Raw genomic sequence first — 17,735 nt, forward strand, 5'->3', positions numbered from 1 at the left:
TTTCCAGTTAAGGACTTGCCATGAGTTTCTCATGTTACCTAATATTTAAGTAGCAAGGGGATTCCATTATTAGTTGCTTTACAAACGATTCACCTAGTTGCTTTACAAATGATTCATCTAGACATTCAGACACAAACCTAGGCTTACTTGTTTTCTTTTCTCATCAAAGCAGCTGGAAAAGAAATGAAAAGCAGCAACAGCAAGGGGGAGTTTAAGGATTTTATGTAGACAGATAAGAAAATATAGCCAGCTCAAGGGGTAATAAAATATTATAAAATAAATAGCAATTGTTTGGCATTTGTAGAGATCCTACCCAGGTAACACTACTAAGTGGCATTCATATCACACTCATATACTAAAGAAGGTTCCGTCCCCCTAGTTTTATGTCTTTGCTATATATATAATTATTGGTAAGTTCAAAGATGTTGGGAAAGAACATGTTGTTAATAGTAGCTATCACTTACAGAGCAGAAACAATGGGCTATACAGAAATTATTACATTTAATCCTTATGCCAACCATATAATAACTGCTATTATCCCCATTTTACATATGAGGAAATTGAGGATCAGAATTACTACTAAGATAGTACATTTTAGAGTCAAGCTTTAAACCAAAATCTGGTACCAAAGCCTGCACTCTTAACCGCTATTGCTATACTGCTGAGGAGACACTGATACCACCAATTCATTCACTATAATTCTTCCAGGAACTGCAGGTTGGGAATGGTTATAGTTTACTCTGAAACCTGTAGAATTTTAAAATAGTCTCAACTAATTTCTGTTTAAATAGATCTCACCAAAAAATTCTAGGTGGTATTGGTTGGCCTGTTGAGAACAGCTTAGCCATGCTGACCTCATCTTAGCCAGTCAATGACGGATGAATAATGCTGTCATATAGGCCATTTCCTCTCTCCTCTGTGCACACCACTGAGTCCAATTGGTCAGAAACCTTCAGACTTTGTGGAAGTGGTTTGTGGTCAAACCCAGCAATTCAAACAGTAAATTTTATTGAAATGTCTTGCCTTGACAGTCCAGTTTTAATAGTCAACCCAAACCCAAATGAAGTTGTCTCTTCTTCTTTGAACCCGTATGGCTCTCATTAAACCTTTAAGATTATGTGCTTATTACAAAGGGAATGTAAATCATGCTGGATCTCTAGATCTTATGTTTTATCAATGTCTTGAAGCTTAATTCAAACCACCCTTTATAAAAGGGAAGGGAAAACACAATTTCAGACTTAATAGCCTTGTAGTTACATGTTAATTTTAAATCCCCAAATTTGAGTTGCCTTTGGTAACACTTATCCCTACTATGAATGGTCATATAACTAATTACTATTAAAAAGGTTTCAGAACCAGTGTTCTAAGGAAGTTGTAAGGATAAGATAATTTCAGATGATAAAAAAACTGATGAAAAGGATTTAAACTTTCTAATAAAGATAGAGATAATAGAGATAAAACAGGTATACCAATATCTCACCAAAGCATAGCTCTCACCCCCAAGCCCACCCCCATCCCCAATAAAAGATGATAATGGCCAATCACTTTCAATAAAACTTTTAAAAAAGAAAAAAACTTCTTTAGTGCAGTTAGCTTATTAGGCCTTCTGGTAAGCAACACATTGTAAGGAAGCACATTAAGAAAAAAAGAATGATCTTATTGGTGCTATATGCACTTTTCATGTCCCGTAACCAGTTACTTCCTAGTATGCCATTTGCCTTCAGCCTTCAGTTCTGTCTGTGACGAACTGGGATACAATTGCTGTATTAAGAAGGTCCTTCCCTTCCTGTCCCAGTTATTCCAATGCCAAGTGGTCTCTAGATTTATCTTCTGTTAGGGGGAGACAGATTTGCACATATGTGTGTATGTGAACTCACACAGGAACGTAGCTAACCTCCCTTTCTAAATGCTTTGCTTTAAAGAAGAAGAAAAACTGTCATACATCAGCTTTTAGAAAATTTGTTTATTTCCAAATATCTATAGAGATGCTACAAGGGCTTGCCCTCTTATAAGATTTTAAGGCATGTTTATTCTACCCAGAATACACCTGGCATTTTATATGACAAAAGAATGGGCATTCTAGGTGCCTCCTATTTTCCAAAAACCTAGTGTTCTGGCTAATCTTAGAGCTTCTTCACTCTTCATTCATCATGGATGCCCCAAATTACTGGGATTTTTAATAAAAGAATTTAGGATAAAGAGTGAAAGTGGCAGAATTTGAATTATTCTTCAGGCTTTCAGTGGAATTCTTAGACTCTTAAGTTATAACTATTGTTTTAGGCATTTTACCCCACATATAAATGCCCTTATGAAGAGTAGCAATATTGTTTATTTTCTTTAGAATGGAACATTTTAAATTTTTAGCCTCCCTTTTAAAAATATAGAGCATCTTTTAAATCTTAAATATATTTCAGCCAGTCCCAAAAATTGGAATGTTTAAGTATTTTTAGTAGATAACACTCAAAATGTCAGAATTCATGTGAAAATCAAGAATTTCTAAAGTCCTGTGTATGTATTATATCTTAGTAAGTTCATTGCCTCATTCTCATTACTTTCTATGAATGCTAAACTGATTCTTTTAGTCTTTCACCTGTATCATCCACAGTTCCTTCCATTTAATGTTGCCCAATTCTGGTTCTGCCTTACCCATGAAACTAGATATGACCTAGTATACCCATTGTATATTAGGTGCATATAAACTTACTAAATGACAGGCAGTAACTGCTCTGGTAATACCCACCTTCAAATAGGAACAAATCCTTCTTCCAAAAGAAACAAATTCTTAAATGCCAACCTACATCTTTGGCCTATGTTTTTTACTCCCATGATCTATTTATTGCAATATTCTTATTTAAATATAGAATAAGCTTAAATATAGAGCAATTTTGTACATCTTTCCTATAGCAACCAAAAAAAAGAAAAAAAGACAAATCAGTGGTCAGAAAGAATAGAAATCACACCTGTATTCCCCTTAGAAACTAGACATAGAAAAGTTATATTTGAACCACTTCTAGGTCTATGAACCAACTCCTTTCCTTCCCTCCCTTTCAAGTTTCAAGAGTCACTTGAGTGGACAAAAGAAAACAAAGGATGGTCTCCCTTTAGTCATAGTACAGGGAAGGAAAGGAGGACTATGAGGTCATCTACAAAATGGTGATGATAATAATAGTGCCTACTCATAAGCTTGGTGTGATGATTAAAGGAAAACGATGCCTGACAATGGTGTAAGTACTCAATAGATGTCACTGAGACTGTAAAAGAGGCCAGCTCAGAATGTTGAAGCAAAGAGTTGGAACCTACCATCTGTTTGTATTATAAATTATATTAACATTGTCTTAAATGATTTGGGAAACATTTATTTGGAGGAGTGTCCAGTAAACTACTAAGCTGAGTCTATACCTACTAAACATTTACCAAAGATTTTCCAGTTGTGTTATCCCTACCATTTTGTCAAAATCTTCTTGAGGCTTTACAATGCATTCTGTATTGTAGGGCAGAAGGGCATACCAAGAAGTTGAAATTTCAGAAATGTATGACCTGTGAGTCTTCCTGCAAATGTGGTTGTAACTTTTAGTCTGGGCAAATTCTTACTAGCCTTTGTACACTAGAGTTTCTATACAAATACACATATGTGCTTCTTGTAGGGCAAGGATGTCTCAAGGCTCAACCTCATTTTCATATCATTAGTTATTAAGATCACTGCAGCAGCTTATATAGTTTCATTGCATCAATTTCCCAAATAGTACTTTAGGCTTGATACTTACCCAGTACCCGCCAATGTTACAGAATGGTTTTAGTTATTATAATAGTTGTTCTTTTCATCAGTAACAAAAGGATATACAGTTCATCTGTCTGTACTCACATTTTGCTGAAAACAATAATAAAAAGCCTGAAAAGGACATAGTTCCTTTTTTCTTTTGTAATCCTAGCATTAATGTGTGCAGCTGTCCACATGAAGTACCAAAAATTAATTGAACATGAAAAATATTTTTAAACTAAAGATACAAGGAAACAAACACAGGAGATCGAGACCACGGTGAAACCCCGTCTCTACTAAAAATACAAAAAATTAGCGGGGCGCAGTGGCGGGCGCCTGTAGTCCCAGCTACTCGGAGAGGCTGAGGCAGGAGAATGGCGTGAACCCGGGAGGCGAGCTTGCAGTGAGCCGAGATTGTGCCACTGCACTCTAGACTGGGCGACAGAGCGAGACTCTGTCTCAAAAAAAAAAAAAAAAAAAAAAAAAAAAAAAACACTTATTATATACATTTTTTATGACAGACATTTACACCCAACAGTTTTATGAGGAGGTCCTATTATTACAGTTTTATAGAGGAAGTTACTGTGGCCCAGATAATTTAAGTAACTTGCCCAAAGTTATACGGCTAGTATATAGGAGAATTGGGATTTTGTACCCAGGTTTGTTTGATTCCAGTATGCACACCAATTCTTTCCCCTACACAGTACTGTCTTGTTAATTCTACCTTTGGAAAAATACAAAAGGATATATATTCTGTGGAATTATAGCTAAAGAGCGTATTAAAAGTAGAACAAAAGAAAACTAATTTGAAGGTGAAAAACCATTCAGTGGAAATAACTAGTCACAATGCCTGCTGCCAGCTTGGTAGATTCAGGTATTAAAACACGAACCCCCTGTACACTGGAGTCAAGTTCTTTGTGAACAGTTATTGATTTGACTGGGTAGGGGTGGGTAAGGGGGTTTTGAAATCTTTGAGTCAGTTGAATATTGTGAACTCTTCTTTCCCTAAAGAAGCCGAGGCAGTTGTTGAAACCAAAATGGAGAACAAACCCACCTCCTCAGAATTGCAGAAGATGCAAGAGAAACAGAAACTGATCAAAGAGCCAGGCTCGGGAGTGCCTGTTGTTCTCATTACAACCCTTCTGGTTATTCCGGTGGTTGTCCTGCTGGCCATTGCCATATTTATTCGGTGGAAAAAATCAAGGGCCTTTGGAGGCAAGTAAAATGAGCCCCGTGAACTTGGAAACTGCCTTTGAAAGAGTGTTTGGCCTAATTATCCTCAGGAGTTTGCTTGGGATTTTTTTCACTGTCTTTGTTTTTTTGTTTTTAATGCTTTCTACCATTTTTGACGTTATTGTCTGTGTTCCAAATATTGTCCCTAGTTAATATCACAGTAAAAAATAGTATCTGGAGACTCTGAAATTTGGATAGTTAGATTAAAATATGACCTTTAATACTACCTTTTAGCAACTGGCTTAAGCCCAATTAATGAGTCCATATGAAATTGCAGGTAGTAGAGTCAGTATAAATTAGCTGAAGGATCAGAGGAGGAGATATCTGCTGTTAGGAAGAGGCCCAGTCCTCAAAGTACCTGGGTCAGTTTTTCGGGTTGTGTTTTTCTCCCATTAGGCTCCTAGCTATATGACCATGGGCAAGTTACTTAATCTCTCCAGACCAGTTTCCTCATAAAAAAGTGGGGATAAAATAGTTACCTTACAAGGTTGTACAAAGATGAAATAATGTACATAAGCATTTATCAGGATACCTGGAACCTAGGAAGTACTCGATTAATACCACCAATGGTTATGATGAATAATCATTGGTAATAAAGTAACAAAAGGCCTAAGAAGTTATAAAAAACACTTGTCTTAAACCTTAGTTTTCAAGGAAAATTAATTACTTCTATAACAAACCATTTGATAGTTTTTTAATCGTTATAATTTAGATCATCAGCCTTCCACAACTGAACAAGGCAGAGTCCAATACCAGAGTTAGTATTTTATGAAATCATTATCACAATATAGGATTCAAGTGCTGAGTTTATTTTAGGACACCTAAATAAATGAACAAATAACCCAACTCATGTTTCTCACTGCTCAGTAGCAGTCCCTTGGCTAGGTCCCCAGGCCCTAGAGCAAGTCTGTAGCTGTGTGTGGGAAGAAATCCATGGACCAGGGAGAGGGGGAGCATTTGATCAAGAAAAAGCATCTGATCCTATTTCAGGTCAAGGCAGCCATGGCAGGGATTCAGTGCCCTTGGCAAAGCCCTGACACAGAAAACGGCATGGAAACAGAAAACAGAAAATTCAGCTTAATATGTTGTAAAAGGGAATTTTTCTTGGACTTTCTTTTGCTTTCCACGTGCCATCAATAAATCTCTGCAAAAATACAGTTAACTCTTCCCAAAAAGGACTTCTATTGAGTCCATGTTACAGATCTGGAACTATCATAAGTAGGGGCAAAGAGAAATAAACATAGTCATTGTCTTCATGGTGTTATATAGATGCTTCAAAAGAGCAAGAATCCATATCTTGAGTACTGATAAGTCCCCAGCACAAATAGTAGTTCCTGATACTAGTGGTTTAATAAATTGTTGTTGAAAGAATTAATGAATAAATCAGCCGAGCTCACAGAATAGATAACATATGAAAGAGACATGAAACAAAAAAGTTATAGTAGAGGGTGGTAAGTGCAGTGATAAATACACAAAGTAGTAGGAACAGTGGAGCCTAAGGGCAGGTGGCAGGAATGGTGGTAACCAACCCAATCTGGCAGAAGCAGTGGCTAGGGAATAAGGAAGATTTGGTCTCTCCTGTTTGCTGTAAAGCACATGTGACACAGCACTGTTACATGATGCTGACTTTACAGGAATGTGTTAGGAAGGTAGAGACCCAGGTAGACCCATGGAAAATTGCCATTATTTGACCGTGTTTTACTTAGAAAAATTGCAGTTTCGTATGTAGTAGTAGTAGATCAGCTTCTCACTTTTTTTCTGAATTTGTTCTTGATAGATCTTATCCAGTCTAAGGTTATTAAAAACCCTAATAAAAGACCTTCCATTTATTCATCATTCCTTTTTATGTATTGACTCCATGTCAGACACTGTGCTAGGCACAGGGGGATACAAAACTAAGGAATGTCCTTGCAGAACTTACAATCTAATTTGTTGGCTTTCTAACAGCCTTACCAGATTCTTCTTCCCTTCTTGCCTATTTCTTTCCACATCACTCTCTTCTCCCTTTCCTCTCATCTGCCGCTATCTTTTTCCATGATGCTGACTTCAGTCCTGGTTAAAGACCTAACAGGACAACCCCAGGCCTGACTTTCCTGACCAGAGCCCTTGAGGGAGTGATGAAGCCTGGGAAAGAGTACAGGGAAAGACACAGCAAGGGAAAAAATGAAACCCATTGAGAGTTCTGCCTCCCCATAAAGAAAGAGAGTCTATCCTTTATGGAGATAGGCAGTCCTATTGGGAATATTTAGGTCACCTACTATGCTTGGAAAATACTCAGGGTGTCATGTCCTTTCCCTTCACTTATGTCTTACATAAAGAAGAAACGATATAAGTGGATCCAAAGCTTTCTCAAGACATGTACTGTCAGTAGAAAGAGTAAAGCTGAAGGCAAATATTCCTAAATTGTAATAACCAAAGATTGAAAAATTTTACCAATTATTGATAGCTATTTTTTTAATCAGGAAATAATTGTTATGATTTATTGAGCATTTACTGTATATCTACAGGTACTGTTCTAAATGTGTCACATGCAGTGTCTGATCTCAGCCTTACAGACAGGGATTCTCCTTGACCTTTCTTTTCTCAGAGAAAACCGAAGCTCAGAGAAGTAATTTATCAAGATTGCACAGCCAGTAAGAGACACAGGCAGGAGTCAAACCCAGCTTGGGTCCTTTATGTATGTCTCAGAAATATACCGCCTTTCTTAAAAATTAGAATTTCATACAGACAAGAGCCAGGCCTTGCTTTATCATTTACAAGTTCCTGATTTTAAGTTGGAAGTTGAGTGCATGGGTTGAGGGAGATGACTGGGACTCATTTTGAAATGTGCCATCTCTTTTTAGCAGATTCTGAACACAAACTCGAGACAAGTTCAGGAAGAGTACTGGGAAGATTTAGAGGTATGCCTATGACCTTTTAGAACCCTTCATGTTTGGTTCAAAGTCAACAAGCACATGTCTTTTAAAAAGCAAGGAGATATTTCGTATTTTGTCTCTGAAGATAAAGCACCTTGTATGCAGCTTAGCATCTCCCAGAGTAAATACAGGTTGCACACCATAAACTAAACTGAAGTGCATGGGTCTGGCAACAGATTTCCCAGTTTTATTTTTCCCATTCTGCATTATCTAATTCTCTTCCCCTGCTTTTTACCTGGCTTCATTTGTCTTCAGCAAATTTTCTGTCACTCCTGTTGGCATGTCAATGTTTGTCATAGTAAAGATGACCTTTTCTTAAAGTCATTGAAATGAGGAGCTGCTCCAGGGAGGCTAGTTCTGGATAGAGAGCTGGAGAAAAGCAGGAGGTGAAAGTGAATATGAAATATTCCTGCAGAAATACATAATACTTGCGAGCTTTTGTTTTTCTTCTTTATTTTAATAGTAGCATCTATATGGCTCTGTAGGATACATCTGTCTGTTTTTCTATTTTATTTTTAAATAAAATAATCTCCCCTTTCCCATCCCCACCTTCTGACTTTATCATTTAAGAATTTACAAGGAAACAGAATCATTGCTGCGAACTTTACCCAATTCTGTTATTGTTTGCTTTTTTTCAGGAAAGGGAAGTGGAGGCTTAAACCTTGGTAATTTCTTTGCAAGCCGTAAGGGCTATAGTCGAAAAGGGTTTGACCGGCTTAGCACTGAGGGCAGTGACCAAGAGAAAGAGGATGATGGAAGTGAATCAGAAGAGGAGTATTCAGCACCTCTGCCTGCACTCGCACCTTCCTCCTCCTGAAAACCAAGCTTTGATTTAGATTGAGTAAGATTTACCCAGAATGTCAGATTACTTTCCCTTCAGCACATTTAAAGTTCTGTGTATTTAATTGTAAACTGTACTAGTCTATGTGGGACTGTACACACTTTATTTACTTCGTTTTGGTTAAGTTGGCTTCTGTTTCTAGTTGAGGAGTTTCCTAAAAGTTCATAACAGTGCCATTGTCTTTATATGAACATAGGCTAGAGAAACAGTCCTCTTTTCCCATCATAGTTCTAATCTAACTATGGAAGATTTGCCCATTTACACTTCTGAGACTTTTTGGTGGATGTAAATAACCCCATTCTTTGCTTGAACACAGTATTTTCCCAATAGCACTTTCATTGCCAGTGTCTTTCTCTGGTGCCTTTCCTGTTCAGCATTCTCAGCCTGTGGCAGTAAAGAGAAACTTTGTGCTACATGATGACAAAGCTGCTAAATCTCCTATTTTTTTAAAATCACTAACATTATATTGCAATGAGGGAAATAAAAAGTCTCTATTTAAATTCTTTTTTAAATTTTCTTCTTCAGTTGGTGTGTTTTTGGGATGTCTTATTTTTAGATGGTTACACTGTTAGAACACTATTTTCAGAATCTGGATGTAATTTGTGTAATAAAGTGTTTTCAGAGCATTAGCTGTCAGAGTGTATTTCCCAGTTTTTGCATATTTGCAGATTTTACATACAACTTTTATAATAATTACACAAACCCACAAATATTAGTGAAACGTACTCAATGTCTTCAACTAAAAGAAATGTGTGTATTATACAAAATTTAGAAGATACTTGTTAGGTAGCCAATATAAATTAAAAACCAGCCTGAGTGTACATACATGTGTAAAGTCAGGCTCTTCTAAAATCCAAAGAGGGTTTTTGCCTATATATCAATCAGAGGATAAATACTTTAATAAAACGTGATCACAGCTAAGTGGAAACCTGTGTCTCAAATTACATATGCAAATGATCCATCAGTAGGGATCACTAATAATAGTTTTCCTTTTAAAAAATAATTTCAGGCCAGGTACAGTGGCTCAAGCCTATACTCCCAGGACTTTGGGAGGCCAAGCAGAAGGATTGTTTGAGCCCAGAAATTCAAGGCTGCAGTGAGCTATGATCAATCCACTGTACTCCAGCCTAGGCTACAGAGTGAGATCCTTTCTCTAAAATAAAATAAAATTTCCATGTATCCATAGGAATATATTCATCTTTTACAGTGATTGCAGATTAGTTTTAAAACATCTTTTTCGTAATTCATCAATGCAAGTTAGTAAGAACCAGATAATTTTCCATTTTAAAATGATAGGAATCTAAAACTCTTTTTCAAAAATGCCACCGTGTTTTTCAGGCATCATAGTAGTTGGAATAATACAGATGTAATTGACTAATCATAAAGTACATGAGGGTACGGAAGGGAAATTTGGAAACGGTTAAGTCTGCTAAGGCATTACAATCCTGTCCTAGCACTCCACCTTTATTCTGCCAACCTGGGTTAATTAAAGATGGTAGCCTGGATAGTAATGAATGACATTGACTTCAGGCAATCTTTCCACTGATTATTCTTGGCTGAACTTCGTTTATCGAGTCAGAGAATGTACTGCCTGAGAAATGCCCCAGAGGAGTGAATCCTAGGCCTGGCCACAGTAGGATCGCCTGGAGAATTTAAGAAAAAAATTGTTGGGCACTCACTCTTTCCAGCGATCTTTATTTAGTTGGCTTACAATGGAATACAGGTATGGTTCATGTTTTTAAATTTGTCCAGGTGTTTCTAATGTGTAGTCACAGTTGAAAACCATTGTCTTCGAGAATGGCTATTCTATCTTGCCAGTTACAATAAGTGGATAGCTATATTTTCACATAAATTATAGTTTACAGATGTTTGGAGGGGGAAGACAGGATCTGAGGTGTTTTGATATGACTGTTAGCACCACAATCTGAATGCCTTAATTGTTGAATGTGTTAAATTGGATAATTAAAATGGGCATAATTGACTTATTAAAAAAGCAAAGGGAAACAGCTGTGCTTTCATTTTTTTCTTCTATTAAAGTACCTAGAGAGTATGATTTGGGAGAGTTAAAAGAATAGCTTGTCATTCACTGAGTTGGCCCTGAATTATCATTTGCATAAAATCTTTTGTTCTAAGCTTTCCTCTTTAGTTTATTAAATCAGCATATTATTTTTCAAAATTACCGTGCATCTTTTAACTCTCATCCAGATGTTATATAAAATCAAATATTTAGGAAGCTGAATGACAATTAAATCCATAGACTTTGTATTAGTGCTTATTTCCCAGACTGTCACCTACATGTAGCTCAAAGTTGATGTAGCCTACAGCAATACTTCTCAAACTTTAATGTGGGTAAGAATCAACTGTGAGTACTTATTGTAGAAGTACTAATTTGGTCCCTTTCCCACAGTCTCTGATTCCTTGCACTGGGTGGGTCCTAGAAATCTACATTTTTAAGAAGCATTCCTGGTGATTTGAATTCAGGTGTTCCATGGTTCATCTCCAAGAAACATAGTGCTACAGACAGTAGCTGAACTTTAAAACATTCTTAGGCACAAAAAGTTAATATTCTCAAAGATGTGGTCTCTGTAGAGTGATGGTTAGGCCTAGAAGTCATCAACCCCAGTGCCTCAAACTCAATTCACGAAAAGACCCAGATGCAAATTATATTCAGGGCCAGAACTTAGCAGCAGCTTCTTCCTTTAGTCCCCTGATGCTCTTTATTCCACCAGGGAAATAACTTAGGTGCGTGGAAAGGCCACTAGTGGCCTCCCTAGAACCTCCTTTTTATTTTTGAATCACATCTAAAGGCTAGAATAAGCAAATCTATTTGGAGTGTTTTTATAGTATCATGATTTAATTAAGAGAACATAATCATTGATGATGGTAAATATGATTCCTGTTCATAGCCTTAAAAATTTTGAGACACCAAAACACAAAGATGTCTATCACATATCCAAAGTACTGATATAAAAAAAGGACATGCATTTTTCTGGGTTTCAAAATTGAGTATACACTGTACCATCATACAGAAAGGATTTACCAATGAAAACCTGGTTAAAAAAAAAAGTGCTCTTATTCAGATATACCAAGATATAATACAAAATAGACAGGAACTTATAAAAAACAAGTATGACAATAGAACCCTTTTTGTTTTTGAACAAAAATGCATTTTATGCAAACTCCCTTAAAATGAATAAGTCACATAAGAATGCTGTATTTGAGGACACCATGCCAGTCCGGTGTTAGCTTCCAGCCCTCGTTGTGGAAGGTGACAGCAGTCATGGTGATATTTGAGCAGATGAGAGCCAATGTGGGCAAGTTGCTCCAGGGTAACAACAGGAACAATCCTGAGAAGCTGGCCACCCTGGAATGCTATGTGGAGATGCAGGCCAAGGACAGTGCCTATGATCTGGAAGCCAATCCAGTTGTCCTGAAGCTGTACCAGTCCAACCCAGTGTTTTTTCAGACCATGGACACTGCCCAGATCCAGCTGAAGGCCCTCACCAACCTGCCACATACCAACTTCACCCTGTGCAAGTGCATGATTGGCCAGGCACATCAAGAAGAGTGGCCATCCGACAGATTTTGTATCTCAAGGATCTGCTGGAGATCAGCCTCTTTCAGGCCTTCTGGCAAGCCCTGGATGAAAACACGGCTCTTGGAAGGTATAACTGGCTTTGAAGACTCTGTCCAAATGTTTATCTGCACTGTCGTGGGTATCACTTACCAGCACATCGACCACTGGCTGCTGGCCGAGATGCCTGGGTATCTGTCGGATAGCCAGCTGAAGGTGTGAATGAGAAAATACACCTGGAGGGCTGACGAGTCAGGGCAGATCTTCATCTGTAGCCAGGAAGAGAACATTAAGCCCAAGAACCTTGTGGAGAAGATAGACTTTGACAGTGTGTCCAGCATCATGGCCTTCTTCCAGTAACTGCAGGTGTTTAGTAAAGATTTGTTGACTTAAAAAAAGAGAATACTATATTGTACTATATAATTCTTCATGCCTTCAAAATATACATATATTGTCTAGAAAACTGATGGGTAAGTTGAGTCCTTTCTGATGCTAGTTTTAGCCTCGTACTCCTTTGCCTAATAATTTTACCTTCTCAGCAGATTTCTCATGATGAAAACTCCCTGTAGTTGTGATTCTTTGCTTTGTTTATTTGGTAATTAATTTGTCCTCTGTAATTGGAAGAGTGTCAACCATGCATGTAGCTAGAACAACAGAATTGCACTGGTTCTTACAACTCACTTATACTTCCAGATAAGGAGACAGCGCTATTCAATAGAATGGCCCAGTCTTAGCCATTCTATTGAGTTTGCAAAGAACACTGGGTTAAGGTCAGAAAAGATCTGAAATTTTGAGTTCTAGATTTGATTATTTTACATACCATTGTCTTAGGCTTTAGTAATCACAAATAAATTCAAACAAGTTTAAGAACTAAACATGTTCTTGTTATAAATTCTTGTTATTCAGAATTACTGATACAATAAATGAGGAAAATAATAATAAACAATTTATCAATAAAATTATTATTATTGTTTGATTCATATAACTGAAAAGCCCAGGCATGGCTAGATCCAGAGACTCAGATGAAACAAACAGGATTTGGCTTCCCTCTCAGTTTGGCTTGCTTCTATATAGGGTTTACCTTCATTCAGACTCTCCACATATGTGGTAATGTCAGAGGATCCAGCCTGGATCCCATGCCTGCCAAGGGCAAGCCAGGCACAGAGCAGCAAGGGGTGCATGAGTGAGTGAGTGTGGGGTCCGGCCACTGCGCACAGCCAGGTATGCTGCTATAGCAGGGCAGGTAGCTCTCAGTGCTGGCACAGGTGCTGGCTCCCTGCAAGGCTGCAGCTGCACCAAGCATACCACAAGTGGCTTCCACTGTGGGCACTGGGGAACGCAGTGGGGCCCAGAAGCTTGGAGAGGCCAGGAACTGCAGAGCCCCAAAGAGGGTGTCAATGCCCTGGCTCGGGTGCTCCTACGTCTGGGCTCCCTGAAGGGCTACAGCTCATCCCTCCTTGTCTCTTCTCTCCTTCTTGTCACCCACAACGTGGTGAGCAACGGTCATGTTTCAGCCCTGTTTGTGTTACCACTCTTCTGTTCTACCGTTAGGCAGGTCCCGAGTTCTTGTCTCATGTCTGGGAAGAATGAGGTATGTGGACATCTGGAGGGTGAATAAGGTGAAGAGGTGCTTTATTGAGCAAGAGTACAGCTCTCAGGAGACCCAAAGTGGGTAACTCCTTTCTGCAGGCAGTTCATCCTAATGAGTTCAGCTCTCAGTGGAGGGGAGACCTGGAGTGGGTGAGCTCCTCTCTGCAGGGAGGTCATCCTGACATCTGCTCAGCTGAGAGGAGACCCACAGTGGGTAGCTCATCTCTGCAGGCAGGTCCTCCCAATGTCTGCTCAACTCAGCTGAGAGGAGACCCAGAGTGGGTAGTTCCTCTCTGCAGGAAGGTCATCCTGATGCCCTAGTACAGCTGAGTCCAGGGTTCTTATGGGCTTTGGAGGAGAGGAAGTACATGTTGATTGCTCCATGGGCAGCCATGGGCCAGTCAGATAAAGCACCGTAAGTTCTCACTCTGGTCCATGGAACTGGCACTCTGGACCTTAGCCTTCATGCCATCCCAGGCCTGAAGGTGGAGCTTCACCAGGGACCTGCCCCTTTCTGCCCAGAAGCCTGTCTGCCTCCCTCTGCCATCAACCTGCTGTTCACCCAAACTGTTTGTGCCCAGAGCACCTGCAGGCATGTGCCAAGCCACCCTCAGCAACCTCTCAGCCTCCCTCCTGTGCTCATTAGCACCCAAAGTCCAGAGGGGGCCAGGGTGGCAGGGTGCTGGCATGTCAGCACTGCTCCTAGCATGCACACACCCAGCCAGGTCATGACAGCACCTGAGCTTGGCCTCATCTTTGCTCCAAAATTGCAGTGGGTGCCAGGAGCAGGGAAATGTCAGGCAGTGAAAGCAGGTATTTCTAAGCCTGTGGGGGAAAGAAGGGCTTCCTAGGTCCCCGACAGTGCAGAGATGTCTAGCTCTACAGCTATGGCTTGGTGGTTACAGCCCCCTCCAACTTGGAAGGGGGTGGGGCTTCTGCTTGTTCCTGGCTCCTGCGTTCCAGGGAGCATGCAGTCATGACTGCACCTCCCCCATAGCAGCCAGCATCATGGCAGCCTGCTCCTAGACTGGCCACGGCTGCCATCAGTAATAAAGGTGGCAGCCAGCAGTTCTAGGTTTAGATGCTACCAGCATTTACTCTGATACATATAGTTTCTCTTTACAAAGAGTTCCAATACACTAACTGGCCTGATTTGGTTCATGTGTATCTTAGTCAATTTTGTGTTATTATAAAATAATACCTGAGGCTGGGTAATTTATAAAGGAAAGAGGTATATATGTCTCATGGCTCAGCAAGCTATACAAGAAGCATGGAACTGGCATCTGCATTTGGTGAGGGCCTCAGGTTGCTTCTGCTCATTGTGGAGGGTGAAGGAGAGCCAGCATATGCAGCGATCATATGGGGAATAAGGAAGCAAGAGAGAGAGAAGAAGGTGTCAGTCTTCTTTTAACAACAGGCTCTGGAGGGAGCTCTATAATAGAGTGAGAACTCACCCCAAAAGAGGGCATTAATCTGTTCATGAGGGATCTGCCCCCATGACCCAAACACTTCCTATTAAGTCCCACTTCTGACCTTGGGGATCAAATTTCAATATGAAATTGGGTCAGAACAAACCATATCCAAACTACAGCAATGTGCCAGCCCCAGAACCAGTCATTGGGGCCAGGGAAAATGTGATGCTGGATTAGCCAAGCCTCCGTGGAGCCAGGGACAGAGTCATGTTCCACAGTAACTGCACTGATGATTCAGAAAGATTGGTTTTCCCCAAGAAAACATAGGATACTATTGCTAGTTGAATAAGAGCAGATTCTATGGAAGAAAAAAGAGTGGATATTCATTACTGTTATATTGGACCTTAACACTTAACCATAATATTTCTCAGATAATGGGGTTTAATGTAATGGCTATTTGTGTAATGTTTAAATTATTACATTAAAAAGAGACATTTTATGATTAAGTCTATACTAATGCATTTATGAAGATAGCCTCAAATTCCCACAAACAATATTGAATACAAGAAGAAGTGTCAAATTTTGTTTTGTTTAAATAACAATGAAACCCAGAAAATACATAAACGTCCAAGAGTAGAGATTTGAGGCTTAAAAGCTATCTTTATACTATGATATCTACCCTGAATCCATAATTTTGAGGGAGTTCTCAAATAATGATTTTCTAACTCCATCATTTCATCTTTACTTAATTGCTGGCATTCTTCTGTAAATGATTGAGACTCTTACTCTCCCACACTAAGAGAATTTGGCAGCATTCATTCAGGTGCATAAAACAATCTCCTCATTTTATTTGTAAGCAATATGACATGCACCCAAAATTCATGGTATAAATATGGTCGAATATCTTGTTTTCCTACTTAATTACTCAAGTCCTTACCTCTCTTATTGGCAGAAAGTCAATTATCACCTTTCATTGGTTGGCTTCCCCATCTTTCCCTCCTCTGGAATTGTTAAAAACAACAACAACAAAAACCAAGAAAACAAAAATAAACCCTATGTCCCTTCAAAAGGCATGGATAGAATCAGCAGTAGATTTCCAGATGCAGCAAGGGCATATTCAAGTGTAAGGCAACCATGCTGCAATTGCTTCTTGCTGCCTCATGATGTCACTGAAGATTGTTATCTATTAATATACCAGTCCTAAAAAAAACATGCTCCCCTGCTAGCTGCCGTAATTCAGACCACCCTCCCTGAGTGCTGTACGTGCTTTCTAAGGGCCGATCTTTTTAGTGCTAGGTTCTTTTAGTTCACACACAGGCCCAGGAGTCCTGGGTCAGGGCTGATTCTCATGTCTGTGCTTCATGGACACAAAACCACCACCTGCTTTTCCTTCATATAATCCATACTAGGGGTCAGGAGCTTCCGCTCTTAAACCTCAAAACCCAGAGTTACATCAGTCCTTCTTTACTAGAGATGGGCTGGCCATTTGTGTTCTGTATCCCTTTCCCAGAGATACTCTAGTGAGTCTCAAGTACTCAACCCTACCTAGCCAGAGGCACTTCCTTCCATGATTCAAAGGTGATTTCTGACACCTGTTTGTCATTTAGCAAACACTGCTGAAAATCTCACAAACAAAAAAAACTAAGTTCTTAGGACACAGTGTTAAAGGGCACTACCTACCTCTATTGAGATTTATATTCTAATGGCTTTTTTTTTTTTTTTTTGTAAAGAAGAACAAAACCAAAATGTAGTCCCTGGCTGGGCATCTCAGTCATACATTAATAGATTTTTTTTTTTTAATGAGGCTCAAAGAAAAGAATTAACTAATCTAGTTACACTAATCCCAATGTCTCTTTAGGTTAATTTAGTTTCTGGCACTTTGAATTTTCAGAGTTTCTTTTCTCTTGTACTGTATTTCCCAGAAGTCATAGAATTCTTAGAAATCTTCTGGAGTTCTAAATTTCTAGAGTCTTGTTCTGAGACCTGTTTGGCCTCCATTTGAAAGAAAGAGATCCTTCCTTAAAAACAAAACCACAATTCTCACATCTGTGATAAAATATGGTACCCAGGTAACCCAATTAAAAATAAATAAATTGAAAGGTGAAAGATTCATTCAACAGACATTAATTAAGTTTATCTGCAAAATACAAAGATGAAAAAAGCACAGATCCCTTAAATGTCTGTAATCTAGTAAGGTAGCTAAAATAAGCATATAACTAATTAGATTTTAAGGCGTAAGAAGAACACACGTAAAATGCTATCAAATTGTTATTGAAGAGCAGAAAGTCTTCATAAAAAAGATAGTATTTGAGTAGGCAGAGCAGGGTTATCGGAAAATGCTTGTTATAGTAGGGGATTAACAACAGGGCTATATTCCATAACACTCAGGCTAGTTTAGGGGAGCAGCAGTGGA

The 17,735-nt window shown here is 39.0% G+C and overlaps 1 protein-coding gene, 1 long non-coding RNA gene and 1 pseudogene across 22 annotated transcripts in view; 2 read left to right on the top strand and 1 right to left on the bottom strand.

The window, feature by feature from the left end:
- The window catches only part of PAM (peptidylglycine alpha-amidating monooxygenase), a 279,745-nt gene extending 270,370 nt beyond the window's left edge, over window positions 1–9,375 (top strand). For 3 of the 21 annotated variants that reach the window (XM_055297702.1, XM_055297705.2, XM_055297717.2), the window contains 3 exons: window positions 4,769–4,972; window positions 7,837–7,890; window positions 8,544–9,375. In XM_055297702.1, coding sequence (XP_055153677.1) covers window positions 4,769–4,972; window positions 7,837–7,890; window positions 8,544–8,722 — 437 coding nt within the window. In that variant the 3' untranslated portion in view covers window positions 8,723–9,375. Of the gene's footprint in view, window positions 1–4,768; window positions 4,973–7,833; window positions 7,891–8,543 lie in introns of all 21 variants that reach the window. The other 18 variants (XM_055297713.2, XM_063612835.1, XM_055297724.2 and 15 more) reach the window with 8 other exon arrangements.
- LOC134731837 (uncharacterized) overlaps window positions 5,086–17,735 on the bottom strand; it is a 33,305-nt gene continuing 20,655 nt past the window's right edge. The window contains exon 3 of the long non-coding RNA XR_010114462.1: window positions 5,086–8,274. This is a non-coding gene — a long non-coding RNA (uncharacterized lncRNA). The remainder of the gene's footprint in view (window positions 8,275–17,735) is intronic.
- On the top strand, window positions 9,473–13,195 carry LOC129492552 (eukaryotic translation initiation factor 3 subunit K-like; annotated as a pseudogene).

Source organism: Symphalangus syndactylus, chromosome 11 (genome assembly GCF_028878055.3).
Source record: "Symphalangus syndactylus isolate Jambi chromosome 11, NHGRI_mSymSyn1-v2.1_pri, whole genome shotgun sequence".
NCBI classification, from domain to species: Eukaryota; Metazoa; Chordata; class Mammalia; order Primates; family Hylobatidae; genus Symphalangus; species Symphalangus syndactylus.